This window comes from Betta splendens, chromosome 7, assembly GCF_900634795.4.
Source record: "Betta splendens chromosome 7, fBetSpl5.4, whole genome shotgun sequence".
In the NCBI taxonomy this organism is placed as follows: domain Eukaryota; kingdom Metazoa; phylum Chordata; class Actinopteri; order Anabantiformes; family Osphronemidae; genus Betta; species Betta splendens.
Window position 1 is genome coordinate 12658490 of NC_040887.2, and position 24473 is coordinate 12682962.

At 47.2% G+C, this 24473-nt stretch overlaps 1 protein-coding gene across 2 annotated transcripts in view; it reads left to right on the plus strand.

The window, feature by feature from the left end:
- Positions 1-24473, plus strand: part of LOC114859090 (plexin-A1-like) — a 143693-nt gene that overhangs the window by 105279 nt on the left and 13941 nt on the right. The window contains exons 12-23 of one of the 2 annotated variants that reach the window (XM_029156980.3): positions 302-525; positions 4058-4209; positions 5294-5414; positions 5617-5753; positions 7291-7458; positions 11636-11729; positions 11913-12149; positions 14462-14605; positions 17847-18081; positions 20478-20626; positions 23537-23634; positions 24043-24201. In XM_029156980.3, the coding sequence (XP_029012813.1) occupies positions 302-525; positions 4058-4209; positions 5294-5414; positions 5617-5753; positions 7291-7458; positions 11636-11729; positions 11913-12149; positions 14462-14605; positions 17847-18081; positions 20478-20626; positions 23537-23634; positions 24043-24201 (1918 nt within the window). The remainder of the gene's footprint in view (positions 1-301; positions 526-4057; positions 4210-5293; positions 5415-5616; positions 5754-7290; positions 7459-11635; positions 11730-11912; positions 12150-14461; positions 14606-17846; positions 18082-20477; positions 20627-23536; positions 23635-24042; positions 24202-24473) is intronic. The other variant, XM_029156981.3, reaches the window with a different exon arrangement.

Below are 24473 nucleotides of genomic sequence, written 5' to 3' on the forward strand. Positions count from 1 at the left end.
GTTATATAGCAAAGCGGTCGTCCTTTACTTAAATGCTGGGAAAGAACATGTTCTAAATGTAATTTTAAACCTGATGCAAACATTCCATGCACATATTATATCTTTATTAATAATAACAATTGAACTTTATTGATCCCACATTGAGAAAATTAACCTGTATTTTATTCCATCCCCTGAGGGAGCTTGGAATGGCGCTCGGGGAGCTGCCTTGCTCAAGGACACACCTGATGCCAACAGTGCTGAACCCACGGTTTGCGAGTGCACCTGCAGTCACGCGTCTCCCCCTCTCTCTCCCAACCAGCGCACCTGTACAAGTGCCGGGCGTTGCGGGACAGCTGCGGCATGTGCCTGAAGGCCGACCCCAGGTTCGAGTGCGGCTGGTGCGTTCAGGACAGGAAGTGCTCCCTCAGGCAGGAGTGCACCGGCGGCGGGAACTCCCACCTCCCGCTGCAGCTGTCTGACGGCGCCGGCTGGATGCACGCCACCTCTGGAAACAGCCGCTGCACCCACCCCAAGATCACCAAGGTAGGACTTTGTTCACTGGTAGGGAGTGTGGAGTGAGTGTCATGCTTTAGTAACGCTAGGAGGAGAATAATACAGTGATTTCTCCCGTTAGTTGCTTAACTTTTCCACTGCATTTGTCTTAAATAGAAAAGCTGCTTTTCATTGTCATATTTCATGGGAGGAGCGTCAACCAACCTCCGTCCTTCAGCTGTCTGTTTATTTCAAAGACTTCCCAAAGGTAAAAAAACAGGCGTTAGCGGCACTATTGTATACAGGCAACATGAGTGAATGTTCACCGCTGGAAATAAAAAGAACGCCCACGTCCGCGCGTCGCGACGACCAAAGGAAACACGTGTAATCACGCGCCTTCCAGTGTTGCGCTTCTGAAATCACCCGCAAAGAAAAGCAGCGCGGCTCCTTTGAGTGTCGCGCCGTAATCCCGTCAGCTCGCGCGGAGTGTAAAGTCACCTGCAGAGATCCAAGGCTTGTAAACCTTGATAGGCGGTTGCGTCAGCGCTGCTCTGTCGAAGCCCCCGTGGTCACGAAAGCCCGACGTGTCCTGAACGGGGAATGAAAGCCGCTCTATTTTAATGCCCCCTCTAATAAAACACACACACACACACACACACACACACACACACGCACACACACACACGCACGCACGCGCACTAGGACCTTGCGCCTGCCCTTGGCACAGAAATGGTTTTATTACTCACTGTTACATCAAACACCAGAGACGGAGGCACACAGAGCTTTGTTTGGTTGTGGGAGCTTTTCACACACATTGATACTTGTGTGTCTGGGTCTCTGACGTAGACGAGGGTAAAAATCCAGCAATCGTCTCTTGCCTGGTTCTGCCACAACAAAGTACTATTGTGTTTGCCATAAATGCTATGACGTGTTACTGCTCAGCCAACTGATGGACGCTGATGCCTGTATGTCTGTTGGTCAGTGCGTCCATGTAGTCGAAGTGGATCCTATCACAAATAAGAGTCCTTTAATAACATCATTACAGTCTCGTAGGACCTCAGATCTACTTCAGGGGAACTGCTGGGCCCAGCTATTCCCCTGGTTTTGAAGTATTTGAACATCAAAACAACACTTGTACATTATTTGTCTGAGGCACTGGTCCCTCGAGAGAGAAGAAAATGAGCCGTTTTAAATTGAATTCTCCTGACTCCCAGTTTTGCCTAGAACGTCTTTTTCCTAAACTATTCTCTGACCACATAAACACCTTTTTAAAATTCTACATAGCAGCTGCTAGCCTTTTGTGGCGTATGGGTTACAGGCTACCGCTGAGACCACACACACACACACACACACACACACCCACACACACACACACACACACACACACACACACTAGAGACAGAGCTCTAGGAAACCGCTGCTGTAACACTTGTAACTAGAAGTGGCTGCATACTGTAGTGGTCAGATGATAGAAAGTCCACACCCATCATGGTGCGACGCCACCGTACTGTAACGGCAGCTGATTCCCGGTTAGTGCTATTCAAAAGAAGTGACCAGACATGTGAAGCAAAGTCATTTCAATGAAAAGCATTATTTGGATTTACTGTTGCTCCAGAATCTTACAATCTGCTTCGAACTAAACGTTCAGGCTGAACTATACAGTAACTTGGGTTCAGAAGACCGTGTTCTGAAAACGGTGTCAGCACCGTTGCTGTAAGTCAGTAATGACTGGTTAGAGCGAAATAAGTGCCAGAAAACTAAAGCTGGCAGAACCTGGGACCAACACGCATCCACGATTTGAGGTCACGCCAGCTGAGAGATCCGTTCCGCAGCCCGTTCCCACCGGAACCGAGTCACATGTTTCGTATAAACTTTCCAAGTGTCTGTACGTTTCCACTGTCCAAATGTCAGAGGAATATCTGAAGAGAACACAAATTTCTGGTACCATTCCTTCATTCATTCCTTCTCCAGCTCCACATTCCATGAAGTATGAAAGGCATCCGACTTTGACCACGGTCCTGTTTGCTGCTGGTCTGTGGTCTGAGGGATGTTGATGTTTCCAGTTATTGTGAAAATGATCAGCCATCACAAATCCACCTTTCACCAAAAGTATGTTTGTGTACTGCAGTCCATCCCCCATCACTGCACGGGACTTCCACCATGTTCTCTACTGCACTTTTCCCATTCCCTGGACCCTCTGCACGGTGGTGGTACTGGTTTCTTCCTCTGTTGCCGGCCTGTCTATCTTTCCACTGCAGCGTGTGTCGTGTGGTGATGTCGCTTCATTCTTCCCAAACCATTTGAAGTCCCATTTCCACATACGGGCGTCTGCCGTCCATAACGCAGCCCGGAGGTGGACGGTTCTGGTCGGTGTTAACCAGCGGTTGGGTCAGCGGAACCGAAGGACCGAGGCTCTGCTGGCGCCCAAGGCCTGTCAGAACCGGGCCGGTCTGCTCCGAGGCTCGCTCCGACTCGGTCTTAACAGATATCGCTCACTGGCTCGCTCGCGGCTGCGTGGGTGTGAGTGACGTTGTGTGCGTTTTTGTGTGCGTAATGATGTCTGTAGGAACATGAAACTGCCAAATGTATTGTGTCGTTGCTCTTAACGGGCGAGAGCGTCCAAGACGCGGTCTGTTTGCCAATCTGTCGCACAGTGCTGGCAGGACGCACGCTGGGTTCATGAAAAGGGATCATTAGGTATTTAGACTGAATTTCAGGAGATTAAATATCCATATGTGATTATTAAATCTTTTACACTTTTCTGGTGGAATGGGTTTTATTTGGCCTATGAAACGGTGCTGGTTAAAGCCCTCCTTCCTGTTGGGAGCTGCCAATGCTTCTACAGTAGCTCTGCTCCTGGAGGCTTGGATGTTCTGTTGTATGAGGTTCCTTGGGTTTTGTTCTATACATTTCCTCATACATTTTGAATTCAGCCTCATCCAGTTTGCAGCCTGGGTCTGCGCTCACGCTACTCAACCAGTTGCAGAAGAACAGTTTACACATAATTACCTGGTGGTGCTTGTCGCGGGTTGGTTTTGCACGTGTGTGCCTGATGTGTGTGTGGCTGTGCGTGTCTGCGTGTTTGTGACAGCCACCGTCCATCAGTCACCATATTTGTTTTGTCACGCCACACCTGTCCTCGTTACAGGCCATAATCTGGCTCAATAAATCACATTGCGGTTCGATGGGCAGGCTCAGCGTCACGCCGCCGAGGCCCCGACGCCGAAGCCAAGCCACCGTAATATATTTCAATTAAAGCCCCAAGATGATGCCAGTTTGGTTCCGCGTGTCAACATAACTTGGTTTCACCTCTTTTTAGCTATTTTCTTTGTTTTTCGAAGCCAGGAGAGCGATTTTTCTTCATTAAAACTTCAATCACCTCATATTAGCTGTTCTGAGTGGTGTATGCATATATTAACGTGGACCGGGCCTCTGTGTGGTTTTAGGTGTGTTTATGCCTGGGCTTCATCTGTTATTTTCTGTTATTTCAAACTCATAGACCATAAGTGTTCATGTGCCGGACAAAGTGGTCTTTTACGTACTCTCATACTCTGTGTGTTTCCGTCTTTGCCCATGTGTCCAGTTGTTCCCTGAGACCGGACCTCGCCAAGGGGGAACCAAGGTGACCATTCTTGGGGAGAACCTGGGGCTGCAGTTCAGAGATATTAAGACGGGTGTCAGGTTGGGCAAGGTGCCCTGCGTGCCTATTGAGGACGAGTATGTGAGTGCAGAGAGGTGAGTAAACCTGCATGTTCATCATGAACAGAAACACAAATGACTCTGAAACACACATCAGTACCAAACATTAATGCACCACCAACCGATCACCCTCCAATAACGACCAGGTAAGCAACCTATTTGTGTAGATGAAGCCTTTTTGAGTGGCTGGAAATATGTGCCATCAGGGTTTTTGCCTATTTTTGAATTCCATCTGGCGTTCTCCTCCATTACTACCTACATATGCTCTTTCTTTTATTTTTCTCCTCCCTGCTGACATTTACTCCTCTGCAGAGTCCTGCACGGATGAGGAATTGAGTTCACACAGATCAAACAATCTCTCTCTAGTGCTGTTAGTTGGGAAATGATGCATGTTGAGATAGAGGGCATCGCTATTCAAATATTACACGCACATCAGTCATTCTACACATTGTTCCTGACATCCTTGCACCACATCATCAGGATGTATTTTTCCTTCCCAAAGTTTTCCCTGTTTATTTATTTTTGCCTTTAAACTTGTAAACTAGATAGTAGTCAAATTCAAAGTAAGGTTGTGTATAGTTTAACATCTGCATAGCAGTAATAAGATATATCTTTAAATTTATTACATGCTACAAATAAACAAGACAGGACCCAAAACAGAACCGTGAGGGACGCCACATAAGGTGAAGGCTTTAAGACCAACAGTATAGCAACGTTCTATCAAAGAAGAGATACTCATCCACCTCTTCAAGCTGGGAAGGGGGACTTTTTCTGGTGTGTCAAGGGCTGCAATGTTCCGAATCGCCGTGCATAAAATAGACATTTAACAGAGTTTTAAGAGTTTTTTTTTTAATTGAAGCGCAATTTACAGCAAGCAGGTTTTTCTAGAATTTTGTGTGCATTTAACAGCTGCCACTTTTTCCAAATGTCTGGCTCAGTTTACAGATTCTTTTCTTTTTACAAGTGAATAGTTTATTTCCAAAAGAGTCAGGCATACACACAACGTACAGTATAGAAGATGTGACTGATTTCTTTGTGGATACATAAAACGTTGAAATAATATTAACTTTATTAATCGTCCTCCTTTCAACCATCCACTCCTCCAACTTTCCATGTACAGAATAGTGTGCATGCTGAACGATGCGACGGGCTATCGTGTCCAAGAGGCTCAGGTGGAGGTGTGCGTGAGAGACTGTGTCAACGACTACAGAGCCCTGTCACCTCGGCCTTTCACCTTTGTGGTAAGGGTCATAGTGTTCTAGGTTCTTCAATAGGGGATTTGTTAGAGTTGTTGGTAAAATATAAGTAAAATGGCAATTGTCTGGAATAATCAACATTTATATATATATATATATATATATATATATATATATATATATATATATCTATATAGTATATATATATATATATAATTCTTGTGTATTCATTTCCTTTCTTCTCCAGACTCCTTACTTCACCCGGATCCAGCCTTCTCAGGGACCCATTTCTGGAGGCACCCGGGTCACCATAGAGGGAAGCTATCTCAACGCAGGCAGCCATGTGTCTGTCAGCATAGGAAAGCAGCCCTGCTACTTTAAAAGGTACATGGCAATTTTTTCCCCAATCTATATTAAAATTTAATTATCCCTGTGGGGAAATTGGAACATTGCAGCAAAGGAGAATAGGATGTAGATAAGAGTAAGACAAATAATGAGTACTTAAGATAGCAAAACAAGTTTCATTTATGTCTCAAGGTGCTGTAGATAAAGCAGGAAATTAATAAAGAGAAAGAAAATATGTGCATATACAAACCTGCTTTGTTTACAGATTTTTTTGGGGTGTATAGCAATGCTGTATCACTATCATACAGATTCAACGTGCACATGTAAGCATGTAATCGCTGTAGAGTTTATTTATGTTTGTGTGTGCATGCTTGCTGCTTGCACACACTATTTCATTGTCTGCGCTCGCACAGGCTTTCCCTAATCTAGTGCATGAAAGAATTCAAACTATCGCTACAGTTGCTTGCATGTCAAATGCATGGATTAGCCCCTTATAGCTAATCTCTATTGAAGCCGCTGTATGCTAGCTTTGATGTCACAGCTGTTCCTCTGCCACGGCCTCGTCGCGGTAATCCAGCAGATTTCGATTCGCCACCGTTCATTCACCTCAGCTATGTCTTTATCTGTCACACCCTAAACGTGTGACTGTGTTCGTGGCATCGTGTGAAGGTGGCTGTGCTGGGGGATGTGTTCTTTGTGAATGGGGTTGCTATGGTTACAGGCCGAGGGACTCAGGAAGGCGGGTGTATAGATTCTCTCGCCCCTCCATGTGTGACTGCTGTGGTGTATTGAGGCACAGTAGACTGTGCAAGACTACATTAAAGTACCCCCCCCACCCACACACACACACACACACAGACGCGTCACACTGTGAAGGCATGGCCCAGAAAAGCAGCCACCACTCAACTGTGCTAAATACATATTAGATAATGTAGCTACTGGGGACTGCACTCAAGACTGCAATTGAAAATGTTATTTTGCCTATGGGACATGCCAGCATGAACACACACACACACACACACACACACACACACACACACACACACACACACACACACACACACACACACACACACTCATCCTGTACTTTCGGTGCATACATACGTACTGTAAACTCTTTATCCCCCCCAGAGGCGACGTCTGGCACATCTGCACCAATCACAGCCAGTACAGACGTCATTAAACATGATTCCAGTCTGCTTTTGTTTTGTTTCACTAACCAAATCACAATTCTGGCTGTAGCCACAACATTAACAATTCAGCCCCAAGTTGATTCTGAACTGATATTTAACACATTTAAGAATTCTTTAAATATCTAAAAATGTTTTAGATGGGATTTGAGAAAATAAATTCAAAATTTTGTTCAATGCACCTTTACAGATTTACTATTTACATCACATGTTCATAATATTGTATTGTCTTGATCAGCACCTCCAGCTGTTCCTGTTTGCAGAGCCAATCCTTGGCCACAAAGTTATACACTGGTCACAATAAAGTCTTTATTGTTTTGTGTTGTTGTAGACAGCTTCTTGGCGTGTTTAAATGTCCAACGTTTTTCATCTCGTCTGTCATGCAGGAGGAACGCCCGCGAGATAGTGTGTGTCACACCAGCTGGGTTGGCACCGGGCAGCTCATCGGTCTTGGTGGACATTGACGATGCTGAACTCAGAAACCCTGAGGTCAAGTTTAACTACACGGAAGATCCCACGGTGCTGAGGATCGAACCTGACTGGAGCATTGCCAGGTAAACCGGGGTTTTGAATACACATGAACCAAAATATTGTTCTGTGCTGGACCTGTGTGAAGCCTGAGTAAAGCTTGAAGTAACTCAGAGATCTGACTCAACACTTTACACTGCAGCAGCATTGAAAACATTCTTGAAGAGGCTTTGAAATAAGTGACTTAAATTCTAGATGAGCGCTCTGACACCGGGAGTGGATGGAAGCAAATCGACGATGCCTCTGGCCATTTATCATCGGGCTCAAGCAGGACATCTTACAGTAGCTGAAGAAAATCAGCAGCGGCTCAGAGCTTGTCAGATTATACAGCCCATTAATTGTCTCAGTGTGATTAGTGATTGAAGAGGCGGCTAATGCCGATCAGCTGATGGGCTAAAGTTTTCTGCCTGAACTAATGCAACACTCAGCTTGATGCTCAGCCTGTCACCAAATCCTATACTGCATGTCCTCAGCGAAATGAATAAAGAACCCCCAACACTTGACATTGAACACTCTAGTACATGCACAGGCATTAAATTCAGAATAATGCCTATTTATTGGCAGGGAGACAGAACACACCACTATTGGTCTTTATTATGGTCACAATGGGTTGCCACTGTACAGCTGAAGCAAATCTAAATCCCTGTTTGTGCTGTAGGTTTATTTCCTCTTTGCATGTGTGTGATTTTAATATTAAGACTAAGCAGCACTTTCCTGCTCTTGATTATTTTTCCTCTCCCGGTTCCTCTGGTTTTTCCTGCTACTCCTTTCTTTTTCTGTGTTGCATCGTTTCCTGGGGTGACTCATCAGTAGATGCTGGCAGATAGATGCAGAGCTTGTTAGAGGCGAGTGTTGATGAGTCCTGCCCTGCTCCCGTTGCCCAGCAGGACGGGCCGAGCAGCAGCTGAGGCCCAATCACTGCCCTGCACACCTTCTGCAAGGGTGTTTGTATGTGAGGAGCTCCAAACTAGGCTCCTACTTCACCAAGGGATGATGACGCCACATAAAAGGACACATGCATGCACAAACACACGCACCACTGATTCCCAGAGTCCCTGATGTTTGGCACCGGCTTCCTCCTCCATCTGCCTGAGAAAACCACAAAATATACACACCCACCTCATAAAGTGTGACTAAACTGTGATACACAAGGTGCGTGCGTTGCCGCCAGAGGAAGCTTTAATTTAGCTCATGCCGTTCAGCCGGTGCCCATTGTCACTGTGTCACATGTTGGCTCCGGTAGAAAACCAGAGATATGATATCATATTGATTCCTATCTGCCTCATTGTCTTCTTTGGTGTGAATACATGCACGCCTCGCTTGGGCGACGATAGCAGAGTGGATGAAAGACGGCGAGAGAGAAAGAGCGGCGCAAGGAGAGAGAGAGAAAGAGAGAGAGAGAGAGCTTTATCCACATAGCTGCTGATGTTAATCCATTTAGGATGGAGACCCAGTGCTTCAGAGCTGAAGCAATGGCGAGGGCTCATATCAGACACTGTGGACCCCCCCCCCCCCCCCAAGGTGCCCTCAAGCAAGGCACAGGACCCACTGTAGTGCAGCCGCTGAATGACACCCAGTAGATCCTGTTTACTAGTACCTATAATTCAATGGTTGTTGAGGAGAATTTCCACACTAGCTGCCCTGCTAATTGTTAATTAGCTGCCGAGCTTCATAGCATGAGTCCGACAATGAGCTTATGCTGTTTCGGAACATTCAGCTCGAAGTTGAAGTTTCTCAATGATCCCACTGCTTAGATCCCGAAAACTAATCTAAAAAATCTATAGTTAGAAAAATGGTGAGAGGAGAAAACAGGTCCTGAAACAAGAAGAGGAAGGTGATGAGGGCATGCAAAACAAATGGAAACACTAACAACAGTGGTTTGATTTCCCCTGCTGTCCCTGAGACTTTACCCTGATTGTCTTGTTGTCGGTTCCCTGACGCATGTACCTGAGCTAAAGAGACTCGCTTAGACAAAGAGAGGAGCATCAGGGACAGAGGGGCTCAGCACAGATATACGTCAAGCTGAAGAGAGGGAGGCGAGGGAACGAGGGCTGGACCGGCTGCTCTAATCCCAGGATGCTTCCGTGGGAATGGCGTGAACATGTCATTAAGCATCAGTTGGTCTGAATGGCGCCTCCTTAACGGGACGCCTTCATCGTTCTCCAAAAGAGAAGAGGAAGATTATGATGGGGCGCTTTATCATCTTCCTAGGTCCAATTTTAGCAAACATGACAGTACAAGCGGCCACTGGACACACAGGTATTAAAGCAAAGCTCATGCATTCAATTTGCTCCAGACAAGTTATTAATATGTCATTCAGCTAATTTCCTAATCATAAATCCACACATTGCCTGCCACATGAGACATCAGAAAACCAATTGGCTTTCAAGATCAAAAATGAAAAAGTACAAAAATGGATTGGAGTTTTCTTCTTTCCCGAAATTACAAGTCATTTTTCTCCCAATTAATAAGTCTGAAATCAACCAAACAGAGTTGATTTGTATGAAACAATTACTAATACTTAAGAGCCTCTTGGCACTCAGCCAGCGCCAACTGAAATCTCACTCCCAGCTGCCGGAGCCAAGTTTGGTTATTGAGGACTGTTGACTAGCGGCGGCGTGGACGAGAACACCCGCCGCTCCGCCTGCTCAGACTTGATCAGACGCCACCACCAAGTCACAGCGTCCGCATCCCACGTCTCATCTTACACGCGGCCGCCTTTTCCACAGACTCCCCGCGTGAACGGGCCCTTTGTGCTTAGCCGCTAACGGGCAATCCGCCAAAGGAACGGGAGCCCTGAGCCGGGGAGAATGGTCCGACTTGAATCCTTTTGTCCTCCGACAATGCAGGTGAAGGGACTGTGCGTCTGCCTTTGTCATTTACTCGCTGTCTCGCTCTATCATTACCGCTGTTATTGAAAGTCGCCCTGGATTAGAGTCCGAGATGAATATCTAGTAATAGCCAGACAGAGTCCGTATCTAAGATGTTAAGAGCCTCCTCTGCTTCGCTGTTGATGGTTTACCCAAAGTTGTTCTGGATAAATGTCAGATTAATGTCTGCTGCACAAAGACACCTAGGAATCGGTGGTAATGCGTCACGGCCCACTGTGAGGCGTGGGCCTTACAGGGTTGGAGAGGGTAGAAGCCTAACCTGCTTTCTCAGTCACAACATTGTTGGCAAAAGTCTAATTGTTAGTGAGGTGGCATGTGTCATTTCATACTTTACTGGTGTGTAATCCTAAACTGTGGGTCAGTGTTGGACACTTCCATTCCATGATCCGACTGCCTGCAAGCAACCTAGTCAAAACCTAGTCCACCTCAACCAAACTGGAGGTTACCTCGCCTTCATTTCACAGTAGAAAGAAACACTGAAGTACAGTATCTCTCCCTCCAGGATCTGCAACAGGAAGTCCTGTCATCTGTATTTTATGTACAAAGCACAATAATCTCGAAGAAATCAGAGAACGACCCTCGTAAAAAGACATCTGTGGTGAAAACCTCATGAATTCATTTTAAGTGTAGCAGTGAAAGGACACGCAGCAGCTCCACAGCTTTTACAAGTGGCAGGAACCTTCTGTGATGAGGATTTTTATTCCCGCTGTGAACCGGTGCTTCTCCCTCAGCTCCACTAACCTTTCTGCGCGGAGAGATCCGGTCCATAAAGGCTGGACCAGGATCAGGGCCCGGTTTGATCGGCTGGAAAGTGCAAAGCGTCCAGCGGTCATTTCTGACTGCTGCACAGGTCTGCTCTAATAAAAATGACTCCTGGGCCTTGTGCCAGGTACCGCCATTGTTATTTACTAGATCCAGTTCAGTGCCCCCTCTGGCCCAAGGAAAGCACACATTTACTATGGATGGAGTTTGGGATCAGATTATGTACACTACCCTCCGTCGATTGCTCCTTTTTCAGGTTCACTTTAACTCCGACATGTGCTCCCTCGTGCGCCATCATCTCTTTCCCTCCGTTACCTGGTGCCCATGTGCCACGGTAGCTCCCAGCCAAAACCCTTCATTCCCTGCAAAGGCATCCAGCTTTTATTTTGTAAAGATTTTAATAACTGCAGAACCACAGGGGTTGGGAAACTTTTTCTTTTCTTCTCCTCTCATCAGCCCTGATTCACTGAAATGATTCAGAACTTCCCAAATACATTTTCAGCATTTTCTTTCTGCTTTTCGCCCACTCTCGCCCTTCGTGTCTCTGCAGCGGTGGGACCCTGCTGACGGTGAGCGGCACCAACCTCGCCACCATACGGGAGCCAAAGATCCGGGCCAAGTACGGGCAGGCCGAGTCCTTCCATGTGAGTACTGAGGGCTTGAGGCGCATTCAGGGCTATTATCACCCCTGTACAGTAGATGATGATCCACTCAACTTAAAGCAATGCTCTCAACAACTAAGCTGCACATATAAGAACTATAGTCCAGAGATTCTCTATTGGTGGAGATGTGTCGACCTTGCGTTTCCTTCTCTGCCTTATTTCCAGAACTGCACCGTTTACAACAACTCGGTCATGGTGTGCTTGGCGCCGTCGGTGGCGGACTCGGAGCTGGCCTTCTCCGACAGCGGCACCGGCCCGGACGAGATCGGGTTCTACATGGACAACGTGAACTCCCTGGTGGTCGTCAACGAGACGTTCAGCTACTACCCCGACCCCGTGTTTGAGCCGCTGAGCCCGTCCGGGGTCCTGGAGCTCAAGCCCACGTCGCCGCTCATTCTCAAGGTCAGCGGGGGAGCCGTTTCCCTCTCTCTCCACCTGCCCGCACGCCCCCCTTCTCTCTTTATCAGAGCTGTGATCTGAGGCGAACGGCGTCGGCTAGTACTTATCCCACAAGCTTTGTAAACACTTCATAAGTTGCCGCGGACTTCTGAAGATTACAGATCGTAAGTCGCTGCTTTCAGGAGGCTCGTGTGGAGGATGAGGCTATTCACACCTGCTCGGAATTGAAAACTGTCACATTTACTTGGTGTTGGAGAATTGTTCAGGATTTCATGCTAATTTAAATTCCCTTCTTCGGCTCCGAAATACATGAATGTTGTTTGTGTGAAAGAAGAACATGAAGAAATGTCGATCCATGATAAAACATGAAGGTTTATTGGATATATCGTGTACATGTGTGTCCAAGTTTTTAAAGTACACACATTTTATTGAACCGCCTTTGTATTAATAACTGTAAAGACTCACACTCTATTTTTTCTTTTTCATTACACATTGAATAATGGTGGGTGTCACAAATTCATCCCCGAACGCTGAAAGCTTGGACACCGTCAAAGGCCAATTTCTGTCCTCCGCTAACGAACAGAAACTTCTTTGATTGGCGTCCTCCTCTGCAGCCTCGAGCCCTCTTAAATAAGAGTCCTTTCAATACGTGTAATTAATTTCTAGTGCTGCAGAAGCACAGTCCAGGAGATTTGGATTATGTTGGTTTTCATTTCATTAACAATGATTGGACATGAGTGTAGGAAAGTAATTGCCACATTTTGGTGTGTGTGTGTGTGTGTGTGTGTGTGTGTGTGTGTGTGAGTGAATGTGCTAATGTAAAATACTACACTGCAGTTTACATTGTAGACTATAAATCAGTCGATGCCACCTAACTTTCTGTTTTTCTATCCGTGTCATATCGACGTATTTAATTGCTTTGCATTCAGTGTTTGGTTCTTTAATCTTGTGCTAGAATTTGCCCTGATTGTCTGTTATGTTATCACAGAGACTCTGTTACGCAGTTTATTTCCATGAAGAGATTGAAAACAGTGTAACAGTCGTAATTTATTTCTTAAACGATAATTTATTAGCAAAGAGTCTCCCAGTAATTGTCAAATCTCCTGCTTGACTTGTCGGTGAAACTGGCGACACCCTGAAAGCACTGATGAGATGGACAAAAATGCAATTTGGAGGGAGGGGTGGGATGTGGGGGTAGCGATTCTGCTCCACACTCTCCACGCAATTAATTTCTCATTTGAAGTGTCGGCCGTGCTTTTACTGAGGTGTGCCAGTGAGAGGAGAAGAAATATTTATCTAGTCTTGGTGTTTTGTGATTGATTTCCAGAGTGTGTGTGTTTTTGAGAGTACCCCCCGCCGCACGGCACTGTGTGCGTCTGTGGCAGCAGCTCAGTGTGTGGCTTAAGGTCTGTGTGTCCGCCAGGCCGGGAGGTTGTGTGTGTGTGTGTGTGTGTGTGCGTGTGCGTGTGCGTGTGTGTGCGTGTGTGTGTGCGTGTCGACGGAATGGGATGTGTGTTTACAGGGCTGCAGAGCAGGGCCGGGTGGCGGCCTGCGGAGACGGTGGGATTGGAAAACGGAGTCTGTCTCTGCGTCCCGCTGCTAAGACAGCAGGAGACGCTGCAACTATCTCCTCTCGCTCGCCCGCTTTCCCGTCCACCTCGCTCGCTTACCAGCTCCGCTTCCTGCTCATTTCCCTTTTTCTTTCCCAGATTCTTTCCACCTCCTCCCTCGGCGCCTCGCACCCGCTTTCTTTTCGCTCTTTGCCGTTTGTCAGCTTTGAAGTCATCCCTCAACCTGTTGCGTTTTGTTTTCTTGTTGTGATTTCAGTTCTTGGGAGTGGGACACTCAGAGAGAGGCCTTTTTTCTATTTTATTTGAATAATTCATTATAAAATGCAACAAAGTGTATCAGTAACTTTACATTTACAATAATATCATTGATGTTTTTTTCACCAGCAGTGAACAGATGAATTGGTGAATGAAGGCCTGCGTGTGTGTTTCCACGCTATTGAAAACGCATCGGCCTTTGTTGCACTGGGCAACATGTTTCTTTATTATAACAGTGGCATTAGCTCAGTGGTGTGTTTTGGCTCAGCTCGTAGCTACGAGACCACCGGATGTGTATTAATCTGCTTTAATAATAGACTCGTGCAAAGGCGCTGCTCACCCCTGTGCGAGTAATGAATGTTTATTACCGAGCCTCGCTGAAATCTCTCATTTTTAAAGGAAAACGTGTGCGTGCAGAGGCGCCCGCTGGCCGTGACGTGGACACTCACCTCACCTCCCTCCCGTTTCTCCCCCCGTCTCCGTCTCTAGGGCCGCAACCTGATCCCGGCGGCTCCAGGTAACAGCCGGCTGAACTACACGGTGCTGATCGGAGAGACTCCCTGCGTGCTGACGCTGTCTGAGAGCCAGCTGCTGTGCGAATGGCCCAACCTCACCGGACAGCACAAAGTCACGGTCAGTTCAGCAGCGTGACCTTTTGACCTTCGCCCTGACCTTGACTTTACCTTCGTGTAGCTTATCTGAGCGCTGAGGCCTTCAGGGAACGGCAGACTTCACTCCTGTCTTTTGATTCATTATGTCACTCGGCTGGTCTCCGGTTTACAGGATATATTCACGAGGTAATTTATAAAAAAAACACAAATATACCACTAGCTGTGTTTGCACTGACCCAATATTTCATGTTTATGAATATGAAAACATTCTGGCCTGACAATCACAGCCCATAATGTCACTCTAACCTTGTTGGTGAGTTATGGGAGTAACCTCGCGTGTCGTTTCTGAACAATTTCCTCTGACAGATCCCAGATATGCTCCATTGAGCCTGCAGACCAAGGCTGCTGTTAAATATGTAACGCTTAATTAACATGACACCGGCTCCAGCTCCACGCGTGCTGCGGTTCAGCTGTGACTCCGGACCCCTCGCCTCCATGTTTGTCGGACTGGCTTCGCTCTAATGATTAGATGGCATCTAAAAGATTCACGTACAGTATCTGCTTCTGCTGAGGGATCCACGAGAACGAAAGGGTTTATTCAGTGCTTTTCCACGAAAAAAAAAGTGCGTGTCAGCACACTGTGAGCTTAATTACAGTGCGTACGGCACATTTGGTGGGAGATAAGAGCGAGAATCCACGTCTGCGGCAGTTTATGTCCAGAACCGACTGTCAACACCGGAGCTCTGTCCTGGAGTTATGCAGAAACATAAAAGGTGGTATTAAGAATAGAATTGTTTCTCCAGGATGCCACTGATATGCAGACACTAAGCCTGTCTCTAAGCTTTAATCCAGGAGCCTCGTTCACTGTATAAACCTTTCTGATGTGCAAATTTTGTCCGACTCTCAGCAAATCCCAGCCGAAGTTGCCTTTTTTTGCGCGAGCATCGTCGTCGAGTTTCACTTCCTGCTTCGTGTCGGGAAGTGTCGCGCGCCGCAGCTGTTTTATTTCCACCTGCAGGTGGTGGTAGAAAGGAACAAAAACACTCGCGCCGCGTCCGTTTCAGCGCCGGGGATTCAGACTTTCCTCAAATTACAACCCGGGGGGAGATAATGAAGCGCACGTGCACAAGCGCAGCCATCAGCGGCCCGTGGGCCCGCGCGCTCCCAGCGGAGCAGGCGCTGATTCACGCTGACTGGAGCAGACTTTCAAAATCACCGCGCAGCTCCCGGAGCATCGGCGTCGAAGAACGAGGTCAAGCTCCAGCCAGGTGACGCAGCACTTTGAACGTCTGTGGCGGCTCGCGCGCATATCTCACCAGAACGTCCGCCAATCTCCCGCCTCCTTTCAAACTCATCGCCGCTGTCCTTTCACAGTCATTTCACTAGATCTTTGTGACATTTACTCCCTGCTAGCTCGCGCCAGTGTACCTAGAAAGCCGCTGACAGCGCATCCGTGTAATTCAATATGATAGCTCTCAATGGAACCGGCCTGCTCCAAGGTGGAACTCTCTTGTGTTTTATTTATTTTTTCCAACAAAATGTCATGTTGAATATCGGCGCGATGTGTTGGCGCGGACGGCGGAGCTGCTCCTCCGTCTGACAATGGCCACAGAAAAAAATGGAGCTGTCTGTTTCCATCTCCTCTGCCGCGTGCGGGGTTTGTAGTGTATTCCGCGCCCTTGTTTGTGTTTGCGTGCGCACGCGCACTTTCTTCGCGTGTGTCGCGCAGAGGGGGGACGCAGCTGTGGCGCCGCCATGTTCCCCGCGCAGGGTGACCTACATACGGGGGACCCCAGTGGGCGCCTTGGTGTGGGTGTACAGTAAGACGCGTCGCGTGCGTGCGTCCCCTTCGCGCGCTCGCCTGTGCGTCGGCAGCTGTCTGCCTCCGTCGAGCTTCGAAGAGACTTGTTTGTTTGTTGACTTGGCCTCCAGCTTTTCAAGCCCCCCCACGTCACGAAGGTAAAAATAGACAAATACCCCTTGTACTTTTGTTTCCCGCCCTTTGAGGTACGTAGAGATGAGTTGCTCCAACTCCTGCATCAGTCTCACATTTGGGCAGATGTCGCTATGTGACAGCGAGGGCTGATCTGTGGTCAGTAATGACATGATTAGCATAATTAGCAGCCATTTTTTTTATAATTCTTTCTTCTTTGCAACAGGATCATGTCCGCACATGATAATTGACTTCCTCAACAGTTAGGAGCCGGTTTAATTGTCTGAAGTGTTACAAATTTAATTTGTACGTATTGACTGCACTGATATTGATCTAACGGATTCCCTATGTTATTTTTTTAATCTGACTTTGGTAATGCTAACATGAAAGTGCACTTACAAGAACTTCAAAGTGCATAATCACACCTCATTTGAATCGGTTATCAACCCCCCTGGTGGATAAGTTGATTTGATGGATTCTTGTTCTGCGTGTGTGTGTTTTTTCCCCCTCTGTGCTTATGTAAATGCGCTTAGTCGTAGGAAAAAAGGGAAACATTACATGTGTCTGACTCTCCATAATTAGCACAGCTCCTTGGAGAGAGGTTTAAATGCTGGTGATTATTTTGTTTGATTACTTATGCTTTGTGTGTGTGTGTGTGTGTGTGTGTGTGTATGTGTGTGTGTAAGGGGGGGTCTATCTGTTTCCGCTGCGCTGCTTCAGCCGCTTTGTTGACATGCGCGGCGAAACATTCCCTTTCTGGCCTAAATGAGTTTGTTAAAGTTGAGTGCGATAAATGAAACGTCTCTTTTGGAACCACGCATATCGGGGGCGCGAGTATCTGCAGACAAAAAGCCCAAGAAGTGGAATCATTAAAAGACGGGGGAGCGAGTTAACTTGTGAGCTCTGCATTATCAAAGCCCCGGCGAAGCGGCTTCCCCCCGAAGGCAAGAATCGAAAACCTTTTCCTCCAACTAATGTGCGCAGCGGTGGAGGTGATGTAAGCCTCGACAGGCAGGCCCGTACGAGGTGGGCCTGTTTAGTGCGAGTGCTGAGCCGATCAAAATTTCATGATTCTTGTGGTGGAAATGGGCTCAACCAGCTCCTCTCTCATCCGACCACCAACTTTCAGTCTCATTCGTAGCCGAGAAATGGCCGCCGTCTGTGTTTTTTTTAATTGCCCACCAACCAGTTGATGAAAGTCTCATAGGGCAGCGTAAATAAGAGGCTTCCTTCCTCCTAATGACTGTGGGCCTGACTTAAACTATCTGACTGCACGACTTGCAGCATGTCTGTCCTTTCTTTCCTCATCCCGTTGTGTCTGCGTGCTCAGATTCGTGCCGGCGGCTTCGAGTACTCCCCCGGGACGCTCCACATCTACTCGGACAGCCTGCTGACGCTTCCCGCCATCATCGGCATCGGAGGGGGCGGCGGCCTGCTCCTGCTGGTCATCATCGCCGTGCTCATCGCCTACAAGCGCAAGTCCAGAGACGCCGACCGCACCCTCAAGCGCCTCCAGCTGCAGATGGACAACCTGGAGTCCAGAGTGGCCCTGGAATGTAAAGAAGGTAGGCGGAGGAGAGGCTAAAGCTACATTTAGTATGGGAATGAGCTGATGAAGAAGCTAGTGGATTTGCCTTTATTTGCTTTACAGTCTCAGTCGGTTGCCTTGAAACCTCCAGGTGACAAGTCAGACACGATACAGTCTGTTAATTAAGGCTTGGAGGAGGTTTATAGCAAACGGAGGCGCACTGCAGTGATGCCTCATGGAAAAAGGATCCTGGGTTGAACCTGTCGCACAGCTGCAGCCTCTCTGCATATGATGAGCCTGTGAGGGCTTCCTCCAGGAGCTCTGGCTTCCTAACGCCTACAGGTTGGCTTAAGTGGGCGTTTTGAATTGGCTTCAAACCCTAAATTCCCAACTTCTCTGCTCTGTCTTCACACATGTAATCCATAGTATGTTGAAATGAGAGAGCGGGTGAGGAGGAGGTGAGACTGGACGGAGGCAAGGACAGCGCAGGTGTGTACCCTTAGTGTAATGGCATAGGTACACATAGCCAAGGTTAGAATATGATTACGCCGCTGTCATGACACAGTGCATGTCACAGTCAGACAAACCAAACCCGCAAGCGCCCCTCACTTCAAGCCCTACGGCTGCAAAGGGACGGCAGCGTGTCGCACGCCCAGGTGACATTTTCAGGAGCGCGGCCGCACCGTGTCGTAGTTTAAGATGTGATTTGTGCTTTCCAGGAAACACAACTAGAGGAGTCCTGGACCTTTTCTCAATGAGAAGCCACGCAGCGCTCCAGTCAATACAAATAAAGCACTTCGTTTTCTGGCAAGCGAAGCGTGGCTGTGCGCCCCCCCCCCCCCCCCCCCTCCCCCCCCCCCCTCCAAAAGCAGCCCGCCCCTCCTGCTGCACTCCCAGCTGGCCCACGGAGGCTCCACAGTGTGTGTGGGTGGAGGAGCAGATGAAGTGGGCGGCCCGCTCGGCGCCCGGGAGCTAGCGAGCTAGCGTGCGTGCGCGAGCGTGCGCGACGGGTCTGGGAGTCTGCAGGGGAGGGCGGCGGGGGACGTTTGATTCAGCCATCCATGAGAAGCAGACATCACACCGCACACTCTGATCCAGACCAGCGTATTAGCAGTCACAGATAATTAGTCACACATTAGAAGTAACAACTGCTGAGTGGCAAATGTCAGCGCTTGGTTGAGGGAAGTAATAATGTTTTTGAAATGCCGCGTGACCCCACGCTAATGTGAGCACACTTCATTTCCAGAGGTCTCTTACTTTGTGGAGTCACATCTGAGCCGTCTGTATAGTGTGAAGGCAAAACCAGAAAACAGGTGAGGTTACAGAGGAGAAAGGGAATGATGAGACACAAGAAATGGGGGTAAATTCAAGTCTATAAAGCCTCTTATAATTGTCACCGTAGGCTGTTCAGTGACAAGAGGATCTAATTTTACTTTCAAACGCTTGCACATACTTCTGGAAACAAAAATATAAAGAAATATACCTGTCTCTTGCCTGGTATCATGATCATGAGGATTTGGTGACACGGTCCCAAACCCCCAGTTTGTCTGGTACTCACTGGATCGAGTTGTTTTGTTTACGTGATGGTAGCTTAGTTGAGTCATAGTGACCTTATGACCTTTTGAACTTTTAGTCTCATGATCTGGTGTCAAGCTCCTGTCTGGGTGGACTCCAGATCATGATTTTGGTGTGGTTGTGGTAATTGCATTTTTAACTCAATGAAATGATGTCCTCAGTTTACTACAATGAGTAGTAAACTCATTCAAGCATTTCCCCTTTTCCGAGTTATATTTTCCTTTTGGCTCCTTCTCTTTATTACGTTGCTCTTTGCATTTGTCGCATCTCCTCTGTCTCCTGCCTTTTTCCTCTTATCTCTACCTCACTTTCCACTTCTTCACAGATTTGACCTTTACCTTCTGCTCTTTCACTCTTCCTCCTCTCGGTCCCTATCATTTATCTTCCCCGTCCTGGATTTCCTTTCCTCTTCCTCTTATCATCCACAAATATTTATCTGATGATCTCCTATTCTTCTTCCTTCTCATTTTTTTATCTTGTTTGCTTCCTCTCCATCTCTCCTGTGGACCAAACAGTCCAATAACAGCTGGGGGAAATTATGCATGAAAAGTCATCCGTTGCTCTCTTAATAATTATCCACTCATGCAATTAATTGACTTTCCTTTCCAGGAACTTTGTTTTCTGTCTCCTGGTTCTGCTTTCCTCTCCCCGAGCTACTTTCCCCTTTTTATTCCACTGTGAGTGGCTCTTTTTTGGAAACGGCAAAGATTAAATTGGTCGGGCTGAGACACCATGGGAGAAATTCATTCACCTACGTGTTTTTTGTTTTTCTGACTTTCAGTGAAATGTGACTTGATTTTTTTTAAATCTCTGGTTGAATGTGTTACATAATTAACAACCAACCTTTGTTTTCCTCAGCGTTCGCTGAACTTCAGACAGACATCCATGAGCTGACGCAGGAGCTGGATGGGGCTGGCATCCCGTTCCTGGACTATCGGACCTATGCGATGAGGGTCCTGTTCCCGGGCATAGAGGACCACCCTGTGCTCAAGGAGATGGAGGTACGGGTCAGTACACCACCACCGAGTTTAAAACTAAAACCAACTAACATGAGGATGAGGATGCTGCACTAACAAAACTCGCTATAGCTGCTCAGAACGCTTTGTACTGCACATTAGCATGCTGCTATTACAAATGTCCAGCTGACTTGTCCTGCTTTATTCTTTGTGAACAACAACTCATGCCCGGCACACTTGCCTCTTGCATGATATGCAAAAATCAGGTTCTAAGGCGAGAAGCGCTCGGGACTGAGTAAAAAGAAATGTCAAGCAAGAGACAGAAAAGATAAAGAGGTGAGAGGATCGGAGCAGCAAGGGGGAAGCAGGATTCAGGGTTATTTGCAATATACATCACTTTTCATTTATTAATTATGAGCGCACAGCCACCTCGCAGCACAGCTGAGCATGCACTGGATTTTTAAAGACGTTTTACCGCTGAGATCAAGGGAAAGAGAATTAATAGTATGTCAACATAAACTACTCTCATCTACCGCTAAAAACCCAGAAAGGCGCGTTTGTAATCAGCTCCATCATTAAGATGTAGAACCTGGTGCTGCTTCATTGACTTTGACTGGAGCGCTGACTTTTTGAAGTCGAGGAATGATTTGTTTGACCTTTTACAGCTTCGCTTAATCGTTGTAATCCAGAAAGTGAATTTATATTCCTGGAAAAAAAAGTCCTTTGGGCTTCCTTAAGTGCCATTAATGTCTTTTTCAATTCATCATTGCCGGATTGTTCTCTCTGTGTTTGCTAGAAGAAACAGCAGCAGTAACTCAAAGATAATAAAATTATTATAGGATACAAAAAGCCATCATTTAGACTTTGGATAACAGAAAATGTGCAGGAATTAGTAGAGGAGTAGTTGTGTTAGTGTCCAATCCACTTATTAGTCGTAATTAGGTTTTGCCTTTCACCATTTATACAAAAAGACTAAAAGCCAAACATTTAATTAGGCTCTGCAAACACTGTTCATTATTGTGACACAGAACAGTTTTTGCTCATTAGTCTAATTAATATTCATAACCTGCAGATTCAACCTGGAAGTCTCCCACAAGCGTTTCCTGTTGTTTCGCCATCCTTCCCCCCAATCGCCTTGTTTGCTGTGGGTTTTTAGCATCTCGTGAGCAAATCGCAACGCCCTCATTTGGCCGCGGCGCCACAATTGTGGAGGATTCCATTTGAAGCGCAGCACTGCTCGTAAACCACGGTGTGCCTATGCCCCAGCTGTTCTGGGGACAGCACACTGTGAGAAGCACGATGCCTGATCCAAAACGGGTTAGTGCGCTTTTAATTTGAGGCGTCAGGCAGGCTTAGATGTAAAGGGATTGCCCGTCTAGACTGCCTTTTTCCCCTCCGCGCTTCCAGTGGCCTGTGTAAACCAACACTCCTGGCTTTATTGCTCTGTGTGACTGCTCTCTCCCTTGAGCCACGCAGCCAGACTTTGCCTGTATACTATGTACATGCGTCTCCATCTGTCGCTCTCTTTCATCCTGTCGCGCTGCCACTCGCTCTTATCAAGCACGCACACGCATTACGCTCAGCATCCACCCCGGAGGCCCCAGAATCTCATTTAGCACTTTAGAGAGAGGCCCCGGCACTTTATTATGGCACATCGGAGGAGAGAAAGAATAGACGTTACAGCGGTACAAAAGGATGACAATGGGCGATGGGAGAGGGGAGGGAGGCGGAAATGATGTGTGTGTGCGTGCGAGCACGAGAACACGGCGACAAAGAAAGGAAAAAATTAAAATGGAAGAAAAACCAGTGATGTGAAACAGTCAACAATAAGTGCGAGGGAGAGAATTAGAGCGGTGAGGACGGCGGAGCGAGTGAGCGACAGAGACGTCTTCAGGGGGTTTAGTGTGTTGTTGATGAGTAGTGACAGGTGCCAGCCACTGGAACAAGCAGGGTGCACCTCTGTCACCAACCCTGACACACACACACACACACACACACACTGCACGTCTTCCCTGCTTGTCCTCCCTCTGCCTGAACCTGCCCCGTTGTTGAAGCACTTCATAAGATGCACGATTTGTTTTTGAAAAAAATCGGGCTATTAACGCCGATCTTGGACAGTACTGTATATTGTGAGACGAGAGCACAGAATCGGTGGATAGTTCTCAGCTCTCATGCAGAAGCTGCAGCGCCATCGTTTGCTTTGCTGCACTGTCGCCTCCTCGCCTCTCGGATTCCAACATTAAACCCTCGGAAAAGTCTCGGCACAAACACAAACAGGGCTTCAAACCAAGAGTCGCTCCCACAGGCTGTGCTGCTAAAGTGCATGTGCAACTTGGTCAGGACAGATGATTAAAATTCTCATCTTATCCATAGTTAACTGGAGGATGCTTTCAGCCATCTACCCCCCGACGTCAAGGCGACAATTATGTCAAATTGTCTGCTAACATAATTTGTGAAGCAACAACTGATAAACACTTGCACTGCGAGGGAGAAAGTAGTCAATCAGGCTCACCTCGCTGTTTACGAGGCAATCGGAGCTCATCATAAGGTGGGAACCGTGTCTGCAGATGTGTTCTGAATCTCTTTAAAACTCAAACTCCTACCTTTTTTTTATTTTTGTACTTTTTTTATTCCAGAACTTTACAGCCCTCGTGCATTATTTATCTATTGTTGTGAAAAGATTGCTGTCACAGGGCAAAGACTGAGGGAAAAATAAGCCTTAAAGATCCCTCCAAGACATGTTTATCAGAGATTTCAAAAATGCTTTGAATATTAAGCGTGAACTTTGAAAACAACCTTCCAGTGTGTGAATGCACGCATGTATTATTCTGCACGCTGGAGCTCAGCCGTCTGAACGAAGCGGCAGCGAGCGACGCGGGTGAGGTTGAACATTCCTGTGGTGAGTGAAGCCGCGTGGCATCAGTCGGTCCGATGTAACGCCTCTGTCCTGCTGCTCCTCAGGTGCAGGCCAACGTGGAAAAGGCGCTGACGCTGTTCGGACAGCTGCTCACCAAAAAGCACTTCCTGCTGACGTTCATAAGAACCCTGGAGTCACAGAGGTGTGTTAGCCGCTGTTCATTTGCTGTATTTATGTTAAATTAAAATTACATTTTTGACTACTAGCACAGAAGTCTAAATGTAGTTGTTCTTTGATGAAAGAAAGGCTTTAAGTGCTTTTATCACCTTGAACAAACACCACATCAAAGCTGAGCTCAGCCTTCGATTAGAACAAAACATGCTCATTTCTTAAAAATAATGAAAAACATTTTTAACAGCCCTAAAATGATAACAAAGCACTTAACAGAATGCTTTAGGTCAAAGCGAAATTTAATTAAGATTAAATGCACTTCAGTTGTCAAGCAAATGTGATGGTGCCTGTTCTGAAGCGCTGCTTTCGGATGTGGCTTAATTGAGCTTCGAGAGCAGCTGTTGGTGAGATGTTTATGTCGGTTTCAATGGGTTTCCAGGTCCTTTTCCATGCGGGACCGAGGCAACGTGGCGTCTCTGATCATGACTGCTCTGCAGGGGGAGATGGAGTACGCCACAGGGGTCCTGAAGCAGCTGCTGTCCGACCTGATCGACAGGAACCTGGAGAGTAAAAACCATCCCAAGCTGCTGCTCAGGAGGTGAGGGCGACTACAGAGTAAACACCCAGGACTGTAGTGGGAGTAACTCACCATGACTTCAGTGCAGCCACATTGGCCAGAGGAGGATGCTCCCCCTCCTTGGCATCGCTGTCTTAATGAATGATAGCACGCCATGCGATGCGTTTGGATGGATTTGGCTGAATGTGAGCACACACAATGCTCCTGTTTGGTCCTGCATTCATCCTGTTTCTTGCGTAAGCAGTGGAACCAACAAATGCCAGTGTGCCTCGTCCACGAGCCTTTACAAAACC